At 36.4% G+C, this 26,214-nt stretch overlaps 1 protein-coding gene across 1 annotated transcript in view; it reads left to right on the top strand.

The window, feature by feature from the left end:
* The window catches only part of LOC309388255 (contactin-4-like), a 588,970-nt gene that overhangs the window by 301,020 nt on the left and 261,736 nt on the right, over positions 1 to 26,214 (top strand). Inside the window, exon 2 of the mRNA XM_081945445.1 lies at positions 12,965 to 13,105. Within this exon, the coding sequence (XP_081801571.1) occupies positions 13,051 to 13,105 (55 nt within the window). The 5' untranslated portion in view covers positions 12,965 to 13,050. The remainder of the gene's footprint in view (positions 1 to 12,964; positions 13,106 to 26,214) is intronic.

The following is a 26,214-nucleotide window of genomic DNA, read 5'->3' as shown; positions in this document are numbered from 1 at the left end:
CATGTTAGCAGTAGAAATCCCCCCAAATCTCACACTTCTACAATTTTGGAAATAACATGTAAAGGGTAGCATAAACAGAATTCTTACTTTATATCAACAATGTGTTCAATCATCTCTTTCTTTGTCACTTTCTAGTATATCAACAATTACAATAATATTTCAGATATATTTATTTTTGTGACCTGAGCCTTTTCAATATTGCTCCCTCCTCCCTGCCCCCAGGTGGAGCCATGCCCCCCTTCTCCATATCTTGTACGTTGCTGCCTTTTTCCCCACTTCCGCTATCTTCGTCCTCTGGGAGGTAAAAATGTTTTTTACTAAAGGCATCTGCCTCGTCCACTGTCTTAATTCTAATTCGGCTTCCCTCCCAGAGAAAATCAACATTCCTTCTGGCAATAACCATCTGAACCAAATTCCTCTATTGTATAATTTCTTTGATAAGGAAGAGTACTTCCTCCTTTTTTCTCTAATCTTTTTTGGGAATTTGCTTGAGAATGGTAATTTCTTTATCTTGGTATTTTAAAGGTCCCTCCCTTTGGGCCCCTAGCACCTCATCTCTCGTGGTCCTCCTGAAAAATTTAACATGTACCTCTCTTGGAACATTATGAGTTCTGGCATATGCTGAATTAATTCTATAGACCAGGTCCATATCCCACCACATCTGCTCTTTGTTTCTCTTAAGGTATTCTGCTAACATTGTGCTCATAATATCTTTAAGATATTCATTTTCTGTCTCTGGTAGATTCTGGAACCTAAGAAAAAAAGACATTCTTTCCAATTCTATTTTGGCCATAAAGTTTTCCAGTTCTAAATTTCCCTTACGGACCTCCTTAACCCTTTCCTCCCTCCCAGCTGCCCCTCCAGTACCGCAATCCTCTGTTTATTTTCTGTTGTGTTTTGTTGTACCCCTCTGAGTTCATTTTTGAGGTCTGCCTCTTCCTTCCTCAGTTCATTTTGGCCTCTCATAATTTCCTGAAACATTTGGTTGACAGATAATTCTTTTGAACTTTCTCCAGCCGCTTCTTTTTGTAGCAATGAAGTAATTTTCGGCTGCTGGGTACTTGGGCTGGAAGTCGCCGATGCAGGAGCCGAACGTGACTTGCCCGTTGGTGGTTTCTTAGGTCCCATTGTCTAAGTTCAGAGAGGGTAAATCTTTTACAAAGAAAATGGCGTCGCTGGAGCGTGCAGCCGGGTTGGTCCGGGATAGCAGGCAAATCCGAAAGTAAAAAGTTAGTTCTCCTTCACTGTTCCGAGACACAGAGGTACACCAGGAAGGGAAAAACCAAGTAATCAAATCCAGAAAGTCCACGAAGCAGAAGAGATCCGGAGCACCCTCAAGGGAGATATTAAAAGATGCCAGAAATTAACATTTTTTCCCAGGGTGATTTCAAAAGGCAGACTTCATTTATAAGTACAAAAACGAGAACGGAGGGGAGCCATCTTGACTTCTCCTTTCCACAGGGAGAAGAGCAAAAGTTTTAATTTTTAAAAATAGCTCAGCAAGCACTCTTGCAACTGTGATTTCAGTCTTTCGCACATAGTTAATTCGAGTGGCAAGTTAGCCTTTGTTCTCTCTCCATTCCAAAGTGGAGAGAAAGGGTTTGAATGCTGCTTTGTCCGAGGGGGGGTTAGAAAATAAAAACTCCCCCCTCCAATCTTCAGTTTAAAATAGATTGAACAGAAACTTACGATAGCCTGCTGCTTGTCCGTTACTGATAGTTGAAGAGATTAGGAAGGATCCTCCACAACCAACATTTCAGCCATGCTTCCTTTGATTAGCTTATTTCCTCCAGAGCCCATTCGGCGAAGGGGCAAGCATGCCCCCCCCTTCTGCTCCCTGTCTCCTGGGGCGAAGCTGGAAAAAAACCCACTGGCTGCCGACGAGTCTGGGGGGTTCCAGCAAGCTGCCCTATGGCAGGGGTCCCCTCCAAGGTCCCCTGTGCTCCAAATGGAGCCCACCGAGAAGACAAGCGGCAGACGAAACATCCGTCGCCTGCAGGGACAGGAAGTCGACCGGAAAGTCTTGCAATATTGTTCCAATCATCCTCCAAGCAGATTCATGTTGAGTAAGGCTAATGGGAATTGTAATTAAATACTTTTGGAAGATATCAGATCTGAGCACTCTATAAATAACCATTAAAAATAGTATAGTAGTTATATACAAGAGAAAAATCAACATTTAAATTGCCAGCTTGTTGTCAGTTTTCTCAATAAAGAATTTGTAAGAGATATTGGAAATGTATGCATTGCAGGATCTGAAATTATTTATAGGATTTCATTGTTTCTAGTTTAGGACTGAATTTCATGACAACTAAAATTCAGCTAGCAAATAGCCTGCAATAAAAGGGGAAAATTCCCATACATAAAAATAAAGAATATAACATCCAAACTGAGTGGGAAATGACTTTTGGCTGATGTCTCTTATATGTCACAATAAAATGAAATCATTTTCTAGAATGAACAAGATGACCAATAATTTAGTACATATTTTCATGAATAAAGGTGAATATATGTTTCCCAGGATAATGTTGCAACATCCATTCTGGGTCAGTAAGCGGGACCAGAGGTTTAGTCTTCCAGGCTTTCAGGCTCGTGCTGGAGCCCATCCTCAGGGAACTTCACTTTAGCGGAATGTGTGCTTTGGGCTATTCTCTGTGTGGAATTTATAAGGTGAGTGGTTGTGTTTTCCTTTTTAGTTGTTAATTGAGATGTTGATGGCCAACTATTAAAGTCATTGGCTGTTGTTTCCTTCTGCTGTCAAGCCTCCTAAGCTAGTGGCAAACCAGCACTCCTGTTGACTGATGAGGGGCCTATTTTCCAGGCTTTAATCACTTCCCTGACTGTTTTTGTATCTACTCATCCAACAATCTAAGCAGCTGCAAAATTGAATGTATGTCCTTCTTTGTTGCAATGTGTGGCTACTAATGAGTTTGAGTCTCCTTGTCTGACCACTTGCTTGTGTTCTTTCAATCTCCCTGTCTGTCTGTCCTACAGAGTCACAGGAGCAATCCATGCAGGCAATCTAGTAGATTACATTGGAAGTATCTACCTACCTCTGAGCGATCTTTACAATGCCTAATTTGTCCTAATATGAAGTATGCAATGCCCACTTGCAGATCTTGGAAGCTGCATTCTATGGTTCTGACATGTTTTTGATGTATGGCGGGTATGCCATGTGGTTGGTCTTGTACCTTTTTTCTTCCTTTCTCTCCCCATCATGTTGCACAGACATCTTGTAACAAATGCTTATAGTACATACTTTCTCCATTTAAATGTCCTCCTCTCATCCTTTACACCGCCTATAGAATTGAATAGAGGAAGCTATTTGTGTATACAGTAAATATGCTCTGCAGTATTTAGCATTTCGGACACTTTTTTTGCACATAATTTTGATTAAATGTAAGTTGGAATAAGATAGTAAGTTATTTCATGACATGACACATTTTGGAGGGATAAGTGACTCCAGGTTGATTCCAGAGTGTTCTATCTGTCATGTGTGTGTTTTTTCCTTTCCTCTCCTTTAAAAAAAATGTGAATGTGATTTTCGAAATGGCAGCTTTTTATGAAGTTTTAATCTGTCAAATCTCTTCGAATCCTTTATCTAGGATTGAATTAAAGTCAATTATTTTTTATAAAAGATAAAGAACTAATTATAGTACAATAAGGATGCATTCTTTCTTTTTTGACAGTAATATGTACATGTGTCATAAAAACTTTGCAAATACTTCTCTTTCAGAGAGTATAGTTCAAACTGAAAATGTGAATCTATTACCCTTTTAAAGATTACTTTCTAATATTACTACAGCTTTTCATTAAGAATACATTTTTAATTTCCCTAGAAAATACATAATGTACCTTCTGCTTCTCAACGAACTCAGTGGAATAACAGAAGTATAAATTATGGCTTCCTTCTTGGTTTCATGTGAGGATATAGTCATCAAGGGATTTAAGATGGATTTGAATGGTCAGGATTAAATAGATAAGGGTGACATTAGTTCTTTCCTCTCTTTTTAATTGCCATATAACCTGAGCTGTGGATGAAATGCAGCATTTTATAAGAGGACCAGGTAAAATAGTAGGGTGACTTCTCCTTTTCTCTGACTTCCCAAAATTATTCCAATTTGTGGAACATATTTGAGAGTGTGGTGAGGGTAGACAGAAAGCAGAGATTCTCTTTACTAGTTCTGCTAATAGAAGCAATTTCATCCATTAGGGGGAAAAAAGACTCTTTGGATTTCATCCAGTGTCTTCCCTACTGCCAGTCAAGAATCTCAGACCTGATATTTTCTTCACACATGCAATCTGTATGGATTGGTACCATTTTGTTTTCTAAAGTACAGTGCATTAGTAATCATCACCTTTTGGTAAATTATTAGATTACTTAATTGTGTGGAATAGATGGTTTTCTTTTTCCCAACCAATTCTAAAACCCAAAGACAGTCTCTTTATTTCATGCATCCTCTTTAACATCATTTCCAGCAAAGTTCTTCCACTCATTGTGGAAGAAGGAAGATTCAGGAAGATGAGTACCAGTCACATTCAAACGTCTGTTTTTTCTCAGTATTTAGAGCAGTGCTGGACAAGGATTTTGCTATCTCTTATTATTCCTTTATCTCTTACGTATAAGACATTTCCTAATTAAGACTAGTTGCACCACAACTTGTGTTACAGCTACTTTGATTACACATTTTGTTCATCTATCTTTCTTTTCTACCTGTTAGAAGAACCAAACAGGATAGGACAGGACAGGACAGGACAGGACAGGACAGGACAGAACAGAACAGAACAGAACAGAATAGAATAGAATAGAATAGAATAGAATTCTTTATTGGCCAAGTGTGATTGGACACACAAGGAATTTGTCTTTGGTGCATATGCTCTCAGTGTACATAAAAAGACAAGACACATTTGTCAAGAATCATAATGTACAGCACAATGATAGTCATAGGGTACAAATAAACAATCAGGAAACAATCAATTTCAATATAAACCATAAGGATACAAGCAACAAAGTTACAGTCCTGCAGTCATAAGTGGGAGGAGATGGGTGATAGGATTGATGAGATGACTAATAGTAATAGTAATGCAGCCCTAGTGAATGGTTTGACAGTGTGAGGGAATTATTTGTTTAGTAGAGTGATGGGTTTTGGGGAAAAACTGTTCTTGTGTCTAGTTGTCTTGGTGCGCAGTGCTCGATAGCATCGTTTTGAGAGTAGGAGTCAGTGGTGGATTGCAGGCGGTACGCTCAGGTATGGGCGTACCAGAGCCAGCCCGGAGCACCAGATACCATTCCATTCTGGTGCACCGGAGGGCCCACCTGCCCACCCAAGCTCCTTACCTGTGTTTTAAAGCTTCTGTGCTGCTGCACACAGCACCTGCCTGATGCTCCGCGCAGCAGCTGGAGTGTCATGGAGCATCGCGGAGGCTCTAAGATGCATGTGCGCACTGCGCATGTGCGCACGCTCTGTATGTGTCCATGAGGACGCCACCGGCCCCGTTCCAACCGTACCAGTTGTAATGGGATTTGAAACCCACCACTGGTAGGAGTAGAAACAATTTATGTCCAGGATGCGAGGGGTCTGTAAATATTTTCACAGTCCTCTTTGTCACTCGGGCAGTGTAGAGGTCCTTAATGGAAGGCAAATTGGCAGTAACCTGCCAACCACCTGCTGGTTATTCCTGGGAACAGAAAAAGGAAAGGAGGGTTTTTTAAATAACTTTTTTATAAATGTAGCTTTGCTAAGCTAAAGAAAAATAGTTCTTTCTCCTTTTAGCACCATCCATTAATGGAAAGGGGAAATGTCAATTGAATAAAGAATTGACAGCATAAAACATTTAATCTCAAATACTGTTAATGTAATTGCTGTGGATCTCCATAAGTATTTATCCTTTACGGTTCTCTATAAAATGTTTATTTTGGCCATTTTTAAAAGAAAAGTGTTTCATCTTGAACCATGTGTGGTTTGTATAATAAGTGTAATTGCTCATGGAAACCTTTGGCAATGGCTGTTTTAAGGTCAGGGATGCAGAAAAAAGGATCTTGATTGTGGAAACAGATCATGAAAAATCACAGCAGCTGTGTTATTTCCAAGGCTTAAGAACCTGTTGAAGATAAATGATACCTTGAGAAAGAAACCCCTTTGTCTGATTGATTGATTAAATTAAATAACGTTGGGAAAGTTTCTTTCTCCTATTTAGAGGCAAAGTTTGCACAAGACAATGAAGACCATGTCAACTTTAAATCCTTGAATGTGCATTTGTTCTCATTTCTTGTCATCTTATAGATCAGAGCACCTAACATGACAGGAAAATGCTGGGTCTGTTTTCCTTTAGATTTAAAACAGAAGATTGTAATTTCTCAGGACAAATGTTGCTGCTCCAACTTCCTGCCATTTCAACATATCTGAAATGACCTTGCCCTTCCTGGCTCATAATTTGCTTGGAAAATAAACAAGGTTAGGACCCTCAGCTACTAGTAGTTTTCTTAACAGCTTCTTGTATGTTTTTTTTAAATCTATTTTTTTTTATGTGAAAGAAATCCATTTCCAACTCCTCTGCTAGAGAGATACTGGCTCTATTCTGAGAGTGATCACAGTGATCAAGAGTTTGATACTTCACTATCTCTTATGTACCCCAGGCATATGACAAAATTTAGGAAATGGGTGGTGATCAGCATTTGATGAAAATCCTGTTCGCAGCATGTTTGTAAAGCAATGCTGAAATCCACTGATATTAGCACAGTAGTTGCAATGAATTGGCAGTCTTCCGAACTGTAATATCGATCTATAAGAATCATAATGATACATTTAAACTGTTGCAGACTGCTAATGTTAATTTATCATTTTCTGGTTTTCTAAGTATGTGCATATGTATTCAGAAATCTGATCTCAGTGCTATCCAGACTACTCTATAGAGTAGCCTTTTTGAACCTGTTTACCCTGGAAGAGCCTTTAAAATAATTTTCAGGGGGCAGACAATTCCTGTATTAAGAAATCACACAAAAATAAAAAGTCACCATAGAATTAAGTTCGAGCCCATGCAATCTCTATTTTACAATGTTTACCAAAGCCAGAATTGATAAGCAGCAGCAAATTTTACATTATGGCATGCAAAATTTCCCACCACTGTGCCAAGCATTGGGAAGTGCAAAAAGTCCCCCAAAATGTAAAGTTTGTTTCTCCCAAATGTGATCGCTGGTAGAACCAGCAGCAACCTCTCAAGGGACCCTAGTCCACTATGGAATCCCAATTAAGAAAAACTGGTGTAGAGGTTGAGAGGAGAATTCAGCAAATTCTCTCGTTCCAGAGACTATGTTCTGTCTTGCAGAGTTTAGCTGAACAGTCAGCAGAATGAAAGATTGAGAGAAGCAGGATCCTGCTATTAGAAATTGGCTTCAATTGATCTGCAGTAATGGGGAAGGCTGACACTGCCCTTCTGATGGTTCTTACAGAAAACAGATGGCACACATTTCCTAATGTCATGGCAGTCCAGAAACTCACATGAATCTTTTTCAACTTAATCTTCAATAAACATCTGATTGAACCAACTGAAATGTTTTTCTCTTTTTCCTAATCCTTTTGGGCTGAAATTCTTTGCAAACCATTGGGAGATGACACTATTTAATTATTCTTTAATTTTCATGGAAGAAAATTTCATTGTCATCACTGGGATTTAGTTTCCAATAATAACAGATTATATTAAATAGAATAACAGAAATAGAATCACTGAATTATTCCCCAGAAAAGCGTGTAGAACATTTCCACATTAACATGAGAAACATTGTTAGTTTTCTTTAGGCTGATCTTTAGCTTGTCTTCTAGTTAGGCGGTTAATGTATTCTTTATTCTCTGCCATCCAAAGCATACTTTATTAAATGCTTCTTTATTTTGCATTTAGTAGAATTAGTATGCTGTAGCACATCAGTGACCTCCAAAGGAAAAAAAAAATAAACAGGTAACAGCTGCTAAGAAACATATTCTCATTTTCAATTTTTTAGATGTGACTCTAAGCATTACTTACGGAATGACAGCAGAAATGTACAGGGCAAGCTCTATACACATATCTCCATGACAAACTGCTTTGCTTCTCTTTATAGCTGGAAAAATAGACTTACCCATGTTGCTTCTTTCTGTGTCTTATGCTTCAAGTTCTTAGAGTCAACTTTCCTGATCAAAATCCAATTATAGACAAAGGTGCCTTTCAAAACAATTTGTTACAGCTGAATGGAATTGCCAAAAGTAAGGTTAGAAAACTATCGGCACAAGCATGAGAACAGCTTTAGATTCAAATTGTTTTTAGATCCTTTTTCAGCTTTTCAAATGATCTGTAAGTATAAAGATGTTGACTTCTCAGATTTAGAAAGTTTTAATCCCTGTCTTTGGCATTGTTCATAGTCACTACAGCAAGAAAATGTGCTTTGGGATTCTTAAGTCATGGAAATCTAAAAAGAAAACCGTGCATTGGCTATTGGTGGCTGTCTGGAAATTATTTAAGTAAAATTAAATGAAAAGAAAAGTGCAATGTCTACTAAAATTGTACTGGCAGCAGCAGTATTTTTACTTGAAAAAGAATGAGCATCTTTCTAGAAGAAATGTAAATGAAACAATCTGGTAGAAGTTGTACATTAAAAATGATGGATGGGGAGCTTTGGATTCATAGAGAAAAATATGATTCAAGGCACACATAGACATTAAGACATTGTCAGAAATACCTTAAATCAAATATTTATTTATTTATATCTCATCTTTATTATTTTTATAAATAACTCAAGGCAGGGAACATACCTAATTAACTCTTTTTCTTTCTATTTTCCACTCAACAACCCATGAGGTGAATTGCGCTAAGAGAGAGTGCCTGCCATAAAGTCACCCAGTAGCTTTCATCCCTAAAGTAAGACTAGAACCCACAGTCACTTGGTTATCCAGAGTCAGTCACCTGCTGTAGAAGGTAGCCACACAAACCCCAGAGAAATAAGCAGTTGCATTAAGGTGTTCCTGAGAAGTATCTTTATGTGCAACTGCATATATTCTAAACCACATTTTGTCCTTTAGAGTTACTTCTGTGAATAACCTTATTAAGTAACTATATTAAATATGTATAAGACTTGACACATGGCTGTTCTGACCCAAACTTCCTTAGAAAGCAAGAAGCAAAATCTTTGTCCTGACAAAACCTCTTTTATATATATAACTGTGAATTCCTTTCATTCACATCAGCAAGGGTTTAGCAAACAGTCTTTCAGAGGAATGTTTATCTACACGCACCTTATCTTGTTTAGAGCACTGCCAGATAACTAGTTTCCAAACAGGACAAAGCAAAACTTGACAAAGAACCTCTTATAATCACAAACCGAACTTTCTGGACCAAATGAACAAATTGTTTTCTGCAAAAGCCACTCCCCATTCATTCCTTTTTTGTTTCCTCTGGGAGGTCTCAATTACCTACAAGCTGTGGCTTTACTCTCAAGTTGAACCTGCTTTTTTAGTTTTTCTTGTCTTCTGGCAGCTCTGAGCTTGCGCACACTGGGAATAGGCTCCAGCTGTTCTTCTGCCTCACTGCTGTCTAACTCCCTCTCTGCCTCCGACACAGAGCCCTTGTCTGAGCTTTCCTCAACCCCCAGGATTGTCCCATGTTCCTCCCCAACCTCCTCACTGTCTGACTCTGCTCCCAACTCTGCTGGCCGCTAGCAGGCCACAACAAGGGCAAACAGTATCAAGATTGCAACTGCAGGTTATATGCATCCCCCCCCCCCCCCCGTTGAGTTGTTCTTGTTCCTCCAATTTCTTGGAGCTGACCTTAATTTCAATTTTCTGTGTATATGTAATTTTTTAAAAAGTAAATTCGAGTTTAGTAATGATAGGGTTTTTTTCATGGGTACGCAAAAAAAAGCCCATTTAAGCTTGTTAAACAGCCAACGGAGAGGAGCTAAATTATTGCACAGTGGAGCTTTAATTAGGAAAAGGGGTGTCTTTCAGGGAGCCACAATTACAACTTTTAATTGTGGAACTAAACACAATATTCACAAATACACTATACTGTATATTACAGTACATGTGTTTAACGTTTTACTATTAATTTTCCACTAATGGTAAATCCAAAAATGACACTCGGGAGTGGTATGAAAGCTCAGTTCAGTAGCTGAATGCAGTAAATTCTGCATTGTTTTCTTAGAAGAAGTCTGGATTGAACCTTTTCAGTTCCATAAACCTGAAACTGGCTTGTAGAATTGTTCACCCTGTTTTTTCAGTCATGGTAAGGAGTGTTCAGCAAAAAATGAAATCTGGTCTTAAAACCCAGTTAGGCTACCCCCAACTGTTTGCAGCTAATAAGACTTCATTTCCATATACTAAGTACCTTTTTGCTTCATAGTCCAAAAAACCTTATATTATTGAATCCTTCAAAATTAAATTTACACCATCTTTTAAGGAGAGGGAAATTCACTGGAGGAATGCACTAGAACTGTTCCAGTCTAAGTATCTTAATCTCTCCAAGTTGCAAATAATAAAATAATCCAAAAAAGATAGCTAAAATATAAGGCTTAATCAAGTGTAGTCTTGGTAAAAGGCTGCTTTCGAAGTTGGAGCTTGGAAAATGTAAAACTTTTCTCTCAGCCACTCCAATCATAAGCCATCTGTAAAAATGACAGCGTCCATGGTCTACTCATAAGGAGAGGCTTTCTGGAGTCACTTAAGTATCAATAATTTCCCCTTTATTCTGGAGAGATTACATTGACTCAGATCCAGGATCCAGCGGTGATTTGGCTCACAAAGCTGTTTTGCTAGCTAACAAAATCCAGCAAGGCATCCATCCACTCGCCATGGAACATACAGGAAGTGTTGCTATAATCAAGATTTAGTCGTGGGAATAAAGATTAATATTGGGTAACAAAGGATGAGTGTTATACCAACTTCAGTTATGATGCTTTGGAATCTCACATTTCTTACACACCTAGGAAGCTTCCTTTTTAGAGATACATGCATCAGGTGTTATCTTCAAGAAGACATCTTATTGAAAACCTGTGTTCCAGCTTTTAAAATTTTAGCTCCTGTTGTACTTTTGCATGATTCGGTGCTAATAATCTCGTATAGCAATGGGATTGGCTTAAATTCCTATATCACTGGATCCTGTGGCGATAATAGCTGTCAAAGGGATTCCGTCTGACTCAGAATGGCTTGTGTCATATAACATACAGTATATTATTACACTTAGGACTATTCCTGTAGTAGTTCAATGACATTTGTGATGTTAATTGCACTTTGGAAACATGCAAGTAATAACAGAATTGTGGCTTTTCAGCTGTGGAAGTGGAGAAATAGAAGTTCAACCCTTTCTTCCTGCTGTGATAATGACAGATATCCCACAAAATATTCTCTTTGGAACAAAGAAAGGTGCTTTTAGTGAGAAGAACATTTTGGCGGGGTCATATTTGCCCCTACAGTTACAATTTTGGTACTAAAAATGTTCATTTGTACAAGTAATACATGTCCCTACAATTTTGATGCCATTTATATATGTCTGTTGCAATAAGAGTTGACAATTGCAGGCAGTTGCAGTCTGTAAAAAGTTATCTATCCTACTCATAATATAGTATATTGTAATCATTATATTTAAAATGTTCCTTTCTATCGATAGGCAATTTTTTGATTATCTTCAGTCAGCGTAATTACTATAGATGTGAGAATACGAATATTTCTGGTTATTCTTTGTTCTTTCAAACAACTTCTCCAATTCTCAAGATAGGAATTCTTCCTCATATTGAACCCAACTTTAGCAGAGATTGAGCAATGTTAACTTATAAAAGCAGGCACGTTTGTCTCATAATATCACACCACTTTATGCTGTTTGTCTTAAACACCAGACATTAAGAAGATGAATTTCTAATAAGAACCTAAATAAAACATTGTTTTATTTATTGTTAATGTAATCTTTCTTGACATGGATACTTTAAAAAATGTGTATGTTTTACTCAAAATATCATGCACACAATTTAATGTATTAAAGAAGGACCACCAATTGTGATGTTTGAAACCTCTAATGTGATTAACAGAGCAGGGATGCTGAAGTGAAGACCTTAGGAGGCAGGGAAAACGCACACATACACATACACACACATACAATATGTGTTCATAGTCACCCAGAGCTATGGAATAGAGTCATACTTTGCTGAAAATACATTATCTCCAGACAAATAGCCAAAACAATTTAAGTGGTTTGCCATCTTGCTGAACTTTCCTCTAGCTGCCCTGGAGGTCTACTGGACCGACAGCCAACTGTCATGCTAAAGGTTTCAGTTACAGCGGAGCGATTAATCTCAGACTATCTTTACCGCTTCAACCCATAAGCAATGAAGAGAGGCTGCCTGGGCTCTCCGAGTGAAAAGGGAGGGATATATAGCCGCCCCTAATTGCTCACCCTGAAGGGCATTTATCATCCTGGAGGGACTTGCCATCTGTCCTTGTTAACATTTGTTTCCTGTAACAGTTAGCAAATTCAAAGGTGTCAAAAGATAAAAGAGGTAGAGATCAACACTTAGTGGATTTAACAATTAATTCAAGAATTGTTACTGGATCAGTGACTTGACACAGAATTTAATAGTGCTGCCTTGAGGTCAGGAGCATGGAATGGGGTAAAGAGTTAATTCCAAAGAGCATCTAATTTTTGTTTTTAAAAAAAGTGATATTCTTTCTTCTATTCTGACGGTAACCCACAAATGCATTTTTTAAAAAAGAAAAGTGACATGATTTGAGGGCTATGGTTTCTTCTATAGCTCCAAGCAACTTGAAAGTAATTGATGTGTCTGCTGTTGCCACTGCTGTGGTGGATTTTACTTTTATTCCAGTTGTTTTCATCTCTTTTCCTTTAGGTGTAAATTTGCTTTAAATCAAGGGGAAAAGCAGAGTCTCAAAGAGCATAAGGAGCTGTAATCCTAAATCTTATTGTAATACTGCTCTTTCTATTCCTACAGATTAAAGATTGGATATAACTTAGAAGAAGAAGCATTCTAATCACTACATATTGGACGTGGGTCTCCTTTGACATCAGAAAGTAAAAATGAGGTTGCCATGGGAACTGCTCGTACTGCAATCGTTCATGTTGTGCCTCGCAGGTAATGTGTCATTTTTTAAACTTTTTTCCCCTCTCATTTATTTCTGATTTTTAAATGCCACTGTAATATTACACATTCATTCCAAAGGCCACTGTGCTTCGTATGTGAATGATACAACAGCAACAATATTCCTGGCCTGCATTTAACTAAAATGGTTGAATGGATTCCACAACGCTTTTAACTTCTTCTTTTTATTACTGCTAGTATTTTCCATGCTTAGGTTCAAGGTGCTTCTAAGTTCAACCATTCTATTCAGTTGTGTGTGTGTGTGTGTGTGTGTGTGTGTGTAAATTTAGAGTGGTTTGTTGACAGCAACTATTTTCTCTCTCTTCCCTGCTAAACACTCCAACTATAAGAAAGCACTTTTTAAAAATACTGGAGTTTGACTGATTTTATTATGTCTGATTGTGAATAGTGTAACTACAAAGTGAATAATAAAATACAGAAATGGAATCCCTGATCCTCGTTTTCTATTAATTTGGAGACTTTGATATTTTTTTTTTCTCTTTCTCAGCCTTCATCTCCCTTTTTGTATAAAGCTTCCCTGTACTTGCATGCATTTGATGGACACAAGGATTTATTAAAATTTTAATATGCGGTGTGCAGTTTTTACATAATGAGGGGTAAGATTAATGGGGTGGTCAGAAATGTTGATCCTTTAAGCTGCACTGGGTTTTTAAACTTCACAAAAGCAAATCAAAACAATTTTTTGAGGGGGGGGGGGGAAAGGCTGAGCTAATTGTGACAGGTATCTGCAGCAAACCAAGATTTCATTAAAAAGACATTACAGAGTGACAAAGCAAGCTCCATCTCATACGTATTTGCACAGAATATTGATGAAAAGAGCAAAACTGACCACTATTTTGCCATAGACACACACACTCACTCAATTCCCTGCTAAAATGACAAACTGCACTTAATTACAAGAGGAAAACCGTGTTAGTTTATTGTGGTCAAAATGTGGCAGTGTGCAATAGTTTATCGTATGACAGTTATATGTGCAGTGGTGACACATACTGGTGCCTGCCGGGAGCAGCAGGTATCATTCCGGTATGGTGCTCTGGAAGGCCCACCCATCCACCTGCGCTCCTTACTGGTATTTGAGGTTTTCGGGGCTTCCGCATACGCGCATGGAGCGTACGGCGCCTGTGCGATGCTCCTCTGAGCAGCTGGAGCATCACGAAGGCATCACGGAACATCGCGGGTAGTAAGTGCGCATGTGCGCACTCATGTGGTGGTGGTTGCAATGGGATCCGGAACCCACCACTGCATATGTGCTACAGGTAGTCCTCAACTTATAAACCCAGTTGAACCCAAAATTTATGTTGCTAAGTGAGAAATTTGTTAAGTGAGTTTTCCCCTATTTTACAACTTGTTAAGTGAATCACTGCAGTTGTTAAATTAGTCACACAGTTGTCAAGTGAATCTGCTTTTCCCATTGGCTTTGCTTCTCAGAAGTTCACAAAAGAGTATCCCATGACCCCAGGACTCTGACAACTGTCAGTTGTCAAGCTTCTAAATGTCAATCACGTGATAATGGGGATGCTGCAACGGTCCTAAGTGTGAAAAATGGTCATGTCACTTTTTCACTGCTGTTGTATTTTTCAAATTTCATTGTAACAGTGACATTGTAACTAAGTGGCCTGTTGTAAGTTGAGGACTACCTGTCTATGAGATTTTCTACTCAACTCAGCTGAGCAAAAGTTTCCTCATGACCAATATTGGAACAGCAATGTGTTTTCCAAGATACTTCATCAATCACATCAACTTTCTTCCAAGTAGTCATATTCCTCTTTACAGCAAGCCAGCCAGGAACAATATTTGAATGGACAGATGACATACAACATTGATTTTTGCCTTAAAAAGCAAAGTTTTAAAACCTGAAGCTCTGCCAAGCATCCCTCTATAACTAACAAGTGGCTGGTTCATTGCTTATTTATCTGTAGGGGTAAGTTATGGTTTACAGATTGTAGAGTTGTGTTCAAAGCACATTGTGTGTGTTTTACTACTTGATACTTAGCATGTGGGAAGGCTGGGTAACCACAGCAAATTGTTTATGAAGTTAATGAAGTGATAGCTGTTTTTTTTTTTTTGTAATGTTGAATGTGAGACCTATCTGAGCAGTAATGACAAAGGTTTTAAAGAAGACAACTATTTGTCTGAAATGGTGTACGGTTTCCTGCTTGAGCAGTTTGGACTAGAAAACTTCCATAATCTCTTCAAATTCCGTTATTCTGTTCTGTTCTGTTCTGAATTGGTTTTGTGCTTTTTAGTAAGCTTGACTATCACTAAGTGTTGTATCTTTTTATTCTTGATGAATGTATTTTATTCTCCTTATGTACACCGAGAGCATATGCACCAAAGACAAATTCCTTGTGTGTCCAATCACACTTGGCCAATAAAGCATTCTATTCTATTCTATTCTATTCTATTCTATTCTATTCTATTCTATTTTTCACTTTCATGTTGTACTTAAAAGTACCTTTTCACATGAGCAAAATTTTAAATATATTTTCCTACCATTTAAGCTACGTTAAAATATTTTGTTAAATGCACATATGCAAATGAAATATAATATGAAATATGGTGACTTTATTAGTCCACTAAAGTTAACTGTCAACTTGAATTTATAAAGAGATTTCCCCTCTTAATTGCAATTTGGGTTGTATTCGTGTCTTTTCCCGTGAGATTCCCGACAATCTCAATCTTACATGGGAAAAGACCCAAATACAACAAAACCAGCGTATGTATGTATGTATGTATGTATGTATGTATGTATGTATGTATGTATGTATGTGTGTTACAACCCCTGGTATGCCCACAACACAAATACATACCTATTTCCCTGGCTCAGCTGATAAAGGAGGAGAGCCTGTGGCTTAGTGGCTAAGACTCCTGCCTAATATGTAATACAGCCCAGGTTCAAATCCCAGTAAAGGTATAGCTAGCTGATGAGAGCTAAATAGCTTGAAATGGATCTATACTAGTCTCCCTTTATTTATTTATCAGCACAAATGCAACACACACACGTATGTATGTATGTATGTATGTATATGTATATGTATATGTATATGTATATATATATATGTATTTGTGTTACAACCCCTGGTATGCCCAAATACACAAATACAACATATCCAAGACCATAGATCATACCTTCATTGCTGGTTAGCAGCCTCTTATTTCAGTGTTAAATGTTTACAGACAGGAATTGTCTTCCGCCCTTGCTGGAATCCGACATGTAATGCAACAAACTCTGTCACAAAGAGGTGACAGGGCAGGACAGATACAGCATGGAAGAAGCATTATACAAACCAAGAGAACTATGACAGCTTCAGCTATAATGAATGTTCTGTGATTGGTTTCAAGTTCAGGCAGATGAGATGGGAAGCTGTTCAGGGTGAGTTGTTAAATGGATAGATTTAAGCTCAGGCACTGGAGGAAGAAGAGGAATGTTAGATTATTCAGGCAGGTGGCATATGAATGAGCTGAGGGATTTGCTTCTGGTTTTTCTCTCTTTCAAAATCAGCAAATGGGAGAGGATTTTAATTATGCATCTGAAATAGATTGGATCCTTTGCTGCAAAAGGTTTGTGTGTGTGTGTGTGTGTGTGTGTGTGTGTGTGTAAGCTTTTTTTTTTAAAAAAAACCCAATAATAAAAATCTTTGCTTTCTTGTTTCCTGTGGGGTAGCACATTGAGAAAAAAAATGCCTTCTTGAAGTACGTTATTACTTAAATTACTTTCTGTGGAGGAGAAATATAAAAATAAAGGCATATCCAAAGGGCACTATAAAATTCTAACACCGGCTTGTTCATGTTTAAATAACCAGTTTTAATTCCACTATTTGACCAAGCTCTGTTTAAAACTAGAAATGAATGATAAAAAACAATGCACTCAAGTATTTCAAACAGCAATAAAGTTAAGACTGTGAGACCTAGCTTTAATTGCTTGTACTTTCCCCAAAAGAAGAAATGTTATTAAGGAGCCCAAGTGACTCGATTTAGAAACTAAAGAAAGATGTCTTGCAAAGTTCAAATTATTCAGTTTTGTAACTTTTTATATGTTCAAATAAAAATATTTTTCTTAGTATGGTTTTTTACTTTTTTCCCTCATGAAAGAGTGTGTGTCGTACTATGTGTCATATTCTGGGAAAGGTGTCACTGATAGTTATGATTTAAAACAAAGTAGGGCAACTCTTTCTTTTGTCAAAGACCAAATTCTATTTAGAGTAACCTGATAGGTCCTGTGTTAAAAAAAATAAACTGCATGAAGGCACTTGTTATTTTTCTGACATTCGTTTTTTTCCTCCTTCCCTTTTTCTTTTTTCTTTTCTTTCTCATTCTCTTACTGACATTCTCTTTCATGTAGCAAGCTACAGGAAAAAGGAAAAACTGTTATCAAAGTCTCAATTGATCTCTTCATCTTTTTTCATAGCCAGAGTGCTACATACAATTCCATAAACAGTTATTTAAAGTTTCAGATTTCTCACCCTTTTTCCTGTCTATAGACAGCATGGGTTGGACCTGTTTTTCTTCAGATCCACTCCAGGGTAAGGAAGAATTCTGGGCTATGCAGAGCTTCAGATTCATCTTCAAAAGGCACTTTAGCGTATCTAGCAGCAAAACATCTGTCTACAGTGTCCTAGAATAGTGTAGTTCTTCTTTTACATAGCTGCTTTAAAGGGTTGCAAACAGATGTTCACCTTTTCATTCCTGTATGTTCTGAAGAATCTTTGGGAGATCATTTCTCAAACAATGCACAATACTTGTTTTAAATGAAATGGAGGAAATGTTGGCTCATAATCCTTTATCTTATAGTTACTAGTGCTGTGTTTTATGCTTTCCTGCCTATGGTTCCTAGATCAGCTTAACAGCAATCAGAATGGTTTATACATTCTCTTGAGGTCTCATAACAGAGAGATACAAGTGTCATATTATATGTCCCCATGTACAGGGTTTTACAGGACTTGGAGGATGAGAAATTTCTCCTTTAATCCTTCCTGCAAGTTACTGCTGCTAGTGCTTAATGCTAATTCAATGTAAGTAATGATCCAAGCATGAAGATATGTGAGTTCATTTCCTGGTAGAGGGTTTGAATCCCAGAAAGTACCATCTGACTGTCTTTGATGATTCTTAATAAGGTTGAAGGGGATCCTGGTGATCAGATTAATTTAGGTAGCATAATGAATATAAACTAAATGAACATTCACTCCAATTTCTTCTAGATGAGCATCTTGTGAATAGAATTCCACTAATGGGATCTCTAGTTCCAATCATAAATAGAGAAAGAAGATGAGGCATACCCATTCTCACCCAAAAACAAACTTGTCATCCTAATCGTTTTCTCTCTCTTTAATTTTGTATTTGAACATGATGTTCTGTTCTCTTGTTTAGCGCTTAATTAAAATGCATTCAGTAGATTGTGTTCTTTGTTTAATGTATTTTAATGTGTGTATCAGATATTGTGGCACTTTCTGAAATTAAGCAATTGTTTTTTGAAGAGAAAGTTGGCTCATAATTGCACTAACTTTCAAAAAGTTTTGGTGTAAATTATGATAAAACAAAACACAAATAATTCATTTAGATATTTTTATTTTATGCTACTTTTGTTGATTAACAATAAAATGTAGTTTTGCCATCATAAATAATTTAGACACACCAATAGTTAAACAGTCTATATCATATTAATTAGACTCTAAAGCAAGGCAGACATTGTACCCATTTATAATTGAGTACTGTCTAAGTTGCTAATCAATGAAAGAGGCAACTAATTAACAAGCTAGCAGTCATGAGCAGAATAAAACTTGAAAATTTCTAACTTAATTAAGCATCTAAAGTGTCTAAGGCCAAAAAAACACACTCTTCTATGGAGAAAAGTATTATTTTTAAAGTATTAAAATTATAGCAATAGCACATAGTCTTATATACTGCTTCACAGTACTTTACAGCCCTCTCTAAGCAGTTTGCAAAATCAGATATTGTCCCCAATAATCTGGATCCTCATTTTACAGACCTTGGAAAGATGGAAGGTTGAGTCAACCTTGAACCAGTGAAAGTTCAACTGTCAAACTGCAGGCAGTCGGCAGTACCTCATTCTAACCACTGCACCACCAAACAGTGGTTAGATTTAAGAAAGGCTTTGTTATTTAAAAAGGGCAATATGTATTTTTCATTCCTATTGCATTCTGTTTTGAAAATTAGAACAATTAAGATACATTGATATTGTACATCAACTATAATTTAATTAACTTAAATTATAACCTAAATGAAGCATGTCCAACTTAAATATATTCTTTGAATTTTTCATGTTAAATATAATCCTACATGCAAATAAATATACTTATCTCATAAAAACTTTTATGTAGTAGTTTTATTTTAATTAAATGTCTGATGGTCACTGTGGATCTGATATTCCAAAAATAAATGGATTGTTCATATAATTTTCAGACTCAGAAATACATATAATATGTCAGTCCAGAATTCTAGAGATGTCAGAAAAACTAAAGCTCAAAATGAATTAAAGTTTGTCAAAAATGATGTGATCAACAAAAAGAACCTCTGTGTTTAAAATAAAAATGACAAAATGTACTCCATCAAACATTTGTGGAGAACAGGATGAAGGGACAGATTAAAGTTTGAGATTGAGAGAATACTAGTCAAGGGATTTATGTTTATTTTGACTAAAGGGCCAGACTAAATGCATTCTCAAATTCTCAGAGAGCTATTATCTTTCAGAAATTATGGACAAGAGGTAAAATACAAAGTAACTGACTATGTGTCCGAATGGTGAACAATTGGCAACGCCAAATGTCAACCAACAAATGCTGTGTCTTACACATTGGCAACAAAAATAAGAACACCAAATACTGGGTGGATATGATCTCGTAGACAACCCTCACTCAGTCAAAGACCTAGGAGTACTCATCTCAAATGATCAAAAGCCCCAAAACTCACTGTAACAGCATTGCCAAAAAGGCATTAAGAGTTGTTAACTTAATTTTGCGAAGCTGCTTTTGCGAAGTAACACTGTACTGCAAACTAGGGCAAGCAAAATTTTTGCCAGACCAATTCTTGAATATAGCTTGTCTGCCTGGAATCCAGACTGTATTTTGGACATTAATACAATCGAGCAAGCCCAGAGGTATTTCACAAGAAGAGTACTCCACTCCTCTGCTCACAATAAAATACCTTATGCCAGCAGGCTTGAAATTTTGGGCGTGGACAACTTAGAACTCCACCGACTAATGTCTGACCTAAGCGTAGTACACAAAATTTTCTGCTACAATGTCCTACCTGTCAATGACTACTTCAACTTCAAACACAATAATACATGGGCAAACAATAGATACAAACTCAAGGTAAACTGCTCCAAACTCTATTGCAGTAAATATGACCTCGGTAACAGAGTGATCAGTGCCTGGAATGCACTACCTGATTCTATTATTACATCCTCAAACCCCCATAACTTTAACCTTAAACTGTCCAGCGTGGACCTCACCCCTTTCCTAAGAGGTCTGTAAGGGGGCGTGTATAAGCGCACCAGCGTGCCTACTGTCCCTGTCCTATTGTCCCCATTTATTCGTACCCATTTCCTGTGTTCATGTCCATGTCTATACTTATACCTGTTATCTCGTACATGTTTGACAAACTAACTAAATAATAATAATAAAATGATGATGAGGGAAAGGGACTAAAAAGAGGAATCGGACAATTAGAAGTCAGTCTGGGATTGATACCTGGAACAGATCAACTATATATCCATCTGTAAACACCTCAAAAACAGTGTATTAATTAACTGAACTCAACAAAAAAGTTTTTTAACCTCTTTAGTAGATTTTTGACAATGCTCCAAACATAACTTATCTTGATTTTACAAATCATTTTTTTAAAATATGCCAGGATATTCTGATTAACAAGTGCACAGGCACCTGATTGTTATTACAGCATATGTAACATAAACATTCAGTACAAATATTTCAAGCATATTTTCTTCTTCAACAACAGCAGCTATTTCAGGAATAAGTCAACAAAGTTTACATTTGGGGGGAAAACCAAAGAAAGAAAGAATAATTGTATCCTTAAAAGTATGAATTCATTTCTCTTAGCAATTGCAGATAGTTGTTAAAGCAGTAGTAGTTATATATTAGAAGCTGTTTGATCTCTTTGTTCAGCAATTCCAAAAGTCATTAAGAAATATTTTAAATAGTATGAATATAGAATATCGAAGAATTACAACATGAATAATTGATGTACCCCTGATATACTGAAAGTGGTTTATTACCAGCCATGTCTTAAGTGGGTATTTCTCCACTGATATGCAGGCCACAAGACAAGGTAGCATAATATTAACAAACATAGAATTTTTCTTTTGAATCAAAAGAAAAATGTTCAGAAAAGGTTTGGTTTTGTTTTTTTAATGGGGTACTTTCCTTTTTCCCCCTTTTGGTTCTAACTAAAGAAATAAGTACAAATGGAAATAAATGCTGAATAATATTAGTTTGTTGAGTTATTTTATTACACCAATCTGGCTATCTTCTACAATATATAGAGAAATCCTCCTATATTTGTCTCAAACATAGTGGAGAATGCCTATGGTGAGATATAATCAGGGAGTTGGAATGGTAAGTTATAATGGTGAGTTATAACAATTAATCAGTGGAACAACTTGCCTTCAGAGATTGTGAATGCTCCAATATTGGAGGTTTTTAAGAAGAGATTGGATAACCATTTGTCTGAAGTGGTGTAGGGTTTCCTGCCTAAGCAGGGGGTTAGACAAAAAGACCTTCAATGTCCCTTCCAACTGCTGTTCTATTCTATTCTTCTATTCTATTCTATTCTAATCACTTTTCTGTGCTTCCCCCAGATTATACACCTTCTTTCAAGGTGTTGCTGTTCTGACTAGTTGCCTTATGGAACAGTTTTATTGTTCAACAGGGTTCATTTTATCTTTCATGCCTGCTTCACCATATTCTATTTTTTGTATTTTATTTATTTGATAACTATTCAGCAAAATATTAATTTACAGTCAACCATGGTGTTTATTTTATCTTTGACTCTGTTTTGCAAAATCTGGCCATTCAACCACTTTACGCTTGCTATTAATTTAGAATTGTAAGATCTTTGGAAACGATGTCTTGAAAATAATATTTTTGAGGGGAAAACTAAGTATATATAAAACATATACTCAATATTCATTTTGGTACACACACACATATCTACACATAGCCTAACTCAAAGACTAGGTTGGAGTACAAACAAACAAATAAATAAATTGGGTGTGTGTATAAATAAAAACATAATAAATACCATAAATCATTACAATAAACAAGAATGTATGATAGATTTGAATTGGAGAAGTGATTCAAATAAGGAATTGAGAAGTGATTCAAATAATAAAAGAGACAGGAGACATAACTAAATGAACTAATTCTACTTTACTGTAAGTCTACATTAACAGAATCTTGCAAGTGTAAAAGTTGCACTTTTTCCTCTACCACTTTTAACTGCCTCTTCCTTTAAGGTGGACTCTTCCTAAGTTTCTTTCTATGGCTTAAGCCTATGAAGGCTCCTATCTCTCTTGTCTGATTGTTTCCTAGACAGTATCTCTTCCCCTCATTCCCCAAGGTCATTTACACATTCCATTACAGGAAGAGAATGAAAGAAGAATCTTCCATCTGATGAGTGCCAGGAAAAGATACTTCTCTGTAATGGCACTTACCCTTTGAAACCTCATCCTCTCTGAGGTTAGATTGACCCCAGCCCTAATTGGCCTTTAAGAAGTCCTTAAAGAAGTGGTTGTGCCATCAGGCTTAGACATCCAGTGGTGGTGGGGAGCCTGTGAGATTACTATATTGTTTGTCAACTGTTGGTTGGCACTCTCTCGTGTTTTTAAATGTTTTGGGTTAATTTGTCTTTTAATTGCTTTAAATTCATTTGAGTTTGTGGTTTTGTTGTTGTTAACTTGTGAGTACCTTGGAATCATATATGTGAGCAGACATCTATATAAATTTAAATAAATACATACATATTTTCATCCCATATCTATTTAATCCACTTATACAGAAAATATGTTATAGGCAGGATTGGTAAAAATAAAGTAAGAAAATTGAAAGTGGCAAGATTTTCAAATTTTGTTATGGAGTGAAAATTGTTTTGTTAACAAAGAACACTTAAAAAATCTATTGAAAGTTAAAGAAAAACCAAGGTTATGATTAAATATTAAGAGAAAGATAATGTCAGTCTGTATGCTCAAAAGATTTATGATTGATGGAGAAATATGAAAGTGGTAGATAGCTTTGTTTTCTTTGGCTCATTAATATATAAAGGTAAAAGTTTGTTGGAAGATTAATCTGTGGAAAAAGATAGTGACAAATATACAGAAGATAATTAAAGCAGTGGCCTTTCTTGTCTAATGTACAACTATGAAAACTGTACTCTGACGAAGAATAACAACAAAAGATATGACTTTGAACTATGGATTTGGAAAGGGTTCATAATGTTGCAGTAGACTACAAGAAGGCCCATTAATCAGCCCTGTACCAAATAAAGACTAATTGTCTTCTCTCAGGGCATTGATCAACAAGTGGAAAATAACATACCTTGGGTATATGAAGTGAGCAGATGATTAATTGCTTCAAGAAAACAATTATGCTTAACAGGTTCAAGGGAAGTAAAAGAAGAGGAAGGCAGATGGATGGAATCAAAAAAGATTATTGCAAGACCCTTTGAATTGCTCCAGATTATTATTAGAGATAGGTCAATGTGGGGATTTATAGATGGAACAAGATGACTACTGGATCCCAAAGGAAAGAGAAAATGGAGACTTATACTCTTTCTGAATTACAGTTAAAAAAACCCAGCTAGATAATAATAATTAAACACAAGACCATGCACATAATATATTTACATGCCAAAACCTTTTTTTTTAAATTGCCCCATGAAGCAAGTGATTCTGATTGAGCTTCTCACCTAAAAACAATGTCTACTTATTTGAAGAGTACAGGTGACCCACCAATAATGGTTATTTGTCAGTTGACCTCTCTATCTTCCTTTAGTACAATAGAGTGCTTAAGATATTGGATTAGAACCTGGAAACCGTAACTCCCCAGCAACATAGTAAGTTCACTGGATGACTTTGGAACAATAAATCTCTCTTTTAGCCTAATCTATGTCAAAGGGTGTGGTTGAGAAAAAATAAAAGAATGTTATATGTATGTTGCCTTAAACTCCTGAATAAAAGGCAGAATATAAATTAGGTACTAGATGAGGTAAGTAGATGGAAAGATTGGAAATATCTGATCACAATATTTAGTGTTATTTCAGACAATTTACTGAAGTAGGAGAATTAGGAGTGTATTGTACAATATGATTAGACTGGGGATACTTCACATTTGTTCATTATTGTTGGAGTCATTTGCAGTCATTCAAAGATAAACTTCTTAAGTTATGCAGCACAAATGCATTTATTCCTGTTACAGTGAAATAAAAGATGCACAGTGTATTTTATTATGCTTAAACTGGTCATGTAGTTCACCAGTTAAATTATTTAAATTATGCTTAAAGTTAACAGAAAGTTTGTTTAAAATGTTTAAAATGAATTGTTATGCCAGTAGCTGCTTCTGGTTTTATTTTCAGTTATAGAAATTACAAGATCACCCAATTTATTTTCCCCCCTCTAAGTTAAAGCTAAATAGAAACGAATATGTTTTATAACAAAACTGCAATTCTTGGGTATTTTACAAAAATACAGAAGTTCAAATGAATGTTTAAATGTTAAGAAATTTACTGAAAGGCCAGTGACATAGAAAAAATAAAACTAGGATACATTCTAGAAATTGATTAATATTATATTTAGAAATGTACTAGAGCTTATAGAATGAAGATGTCTGTAGAAACAAAAATATCTCCAGAGCCCTCCCTATGATAGATTTCAAGAAATTTCCCAAGCTGTTTTAATATTAAAGACATTTCTGATGGAGCTTTTTTTGTCCCAAGCTCAGAAATTATAAGTACTTTTCATACTGCCAAATTCAGTGAATGTTTTCAAGTTTCCTAGCTTTGTTTCTTGAAATACCACCCATTTAACCGAACAGTTATAATCTATTCCTGTTACAGAGAAACGAAAGATGCATAGTATATTCATTAAGCTATAATTAATTGCTTGATGTCAAAATTTGAACCAAGATCAGTGACAAAGATTCTATCTTGCAAAACTATATTGGTGTTTGTACCTTTGATTCTCTGAGCCTGTACCAAAGGCACAGCTTACAATGTTGAACAGCATGGGACTGGGAAACCTGTTATGCTTTAAACTTTAAATAACTAAAACTGATGAAATGGGACCAAGAGGTTATGTTCACGAAAGTTGCAAAAGAGATAAGAGGCAGGCAGGATATTGTCATAGAAATAAGATCCTCTGTGTTATCTATCTTTCCAGAGTGACCTTGATAGCTTATTCACCTCCAGCACTACAATAAAAAAGGGGTTATACAAGATACAAATTGAGGACAAGAAGAGGTTCATGTCCATGAATACACAACAATAAAAATTTCAGTGTTTCCTATCCTGCACTTCACTCTATTTAAAAAAATAAGAGCAATAAATTTAGGACAAAATTCTAACCTTCCATGCTACAAGTGGAATACGTGTTTTAAAGGCAGCACACACAAGCATGTGCAGATTGCGCACACCACCCAGGCTATGTTTGCTAGTTTTAATTTTTTGTTACTGTTTTGTGCAGCCGAATGCCCCAATTGTTTAGTTAGCTCCTGATTAAATAAAATGTGGAGTTAACTCGGTCGTCATTAAACATACTGAGCAAACCCAGGTATACGTTGTGTGTGGTAACAGCTGGGGAAGAAATACAAAACCTGAAGATATAGGTGTGTGGGGGGGGGGGAGAGGCATATTTTTTAAGCAACTTGAGTGCAAATCTATGACCTCACACCATTCACATTAGTTCATCACTGTATTTGTTAGGATTTTAAAAAAATGAGCAGACAGTGGAAAAGTCCCAGCTGATGAACACTTTATTTTATTTATCTATTCATGTCCTGCCTTTATTATTTTTAGAAATAACTCAAGGTGAAAAACATGAACAATATTCTTTT

This window comes from Natrix helvetica, assembly GCF_964273705.1.
Source record: "Natrix helvetica genome assembly, chromosome: 1".
NCBI classification, from domain to species: Eukaryota; Metazoa; Chordata; class Lepidosauria; order Squamata; family Natricidae; genus Natrix; species Natrix helvetica.
Note: the sequence above shows the minus strand (reverse complement) of the source record. Positions and strands in the feature narration are given on the sequence as shown.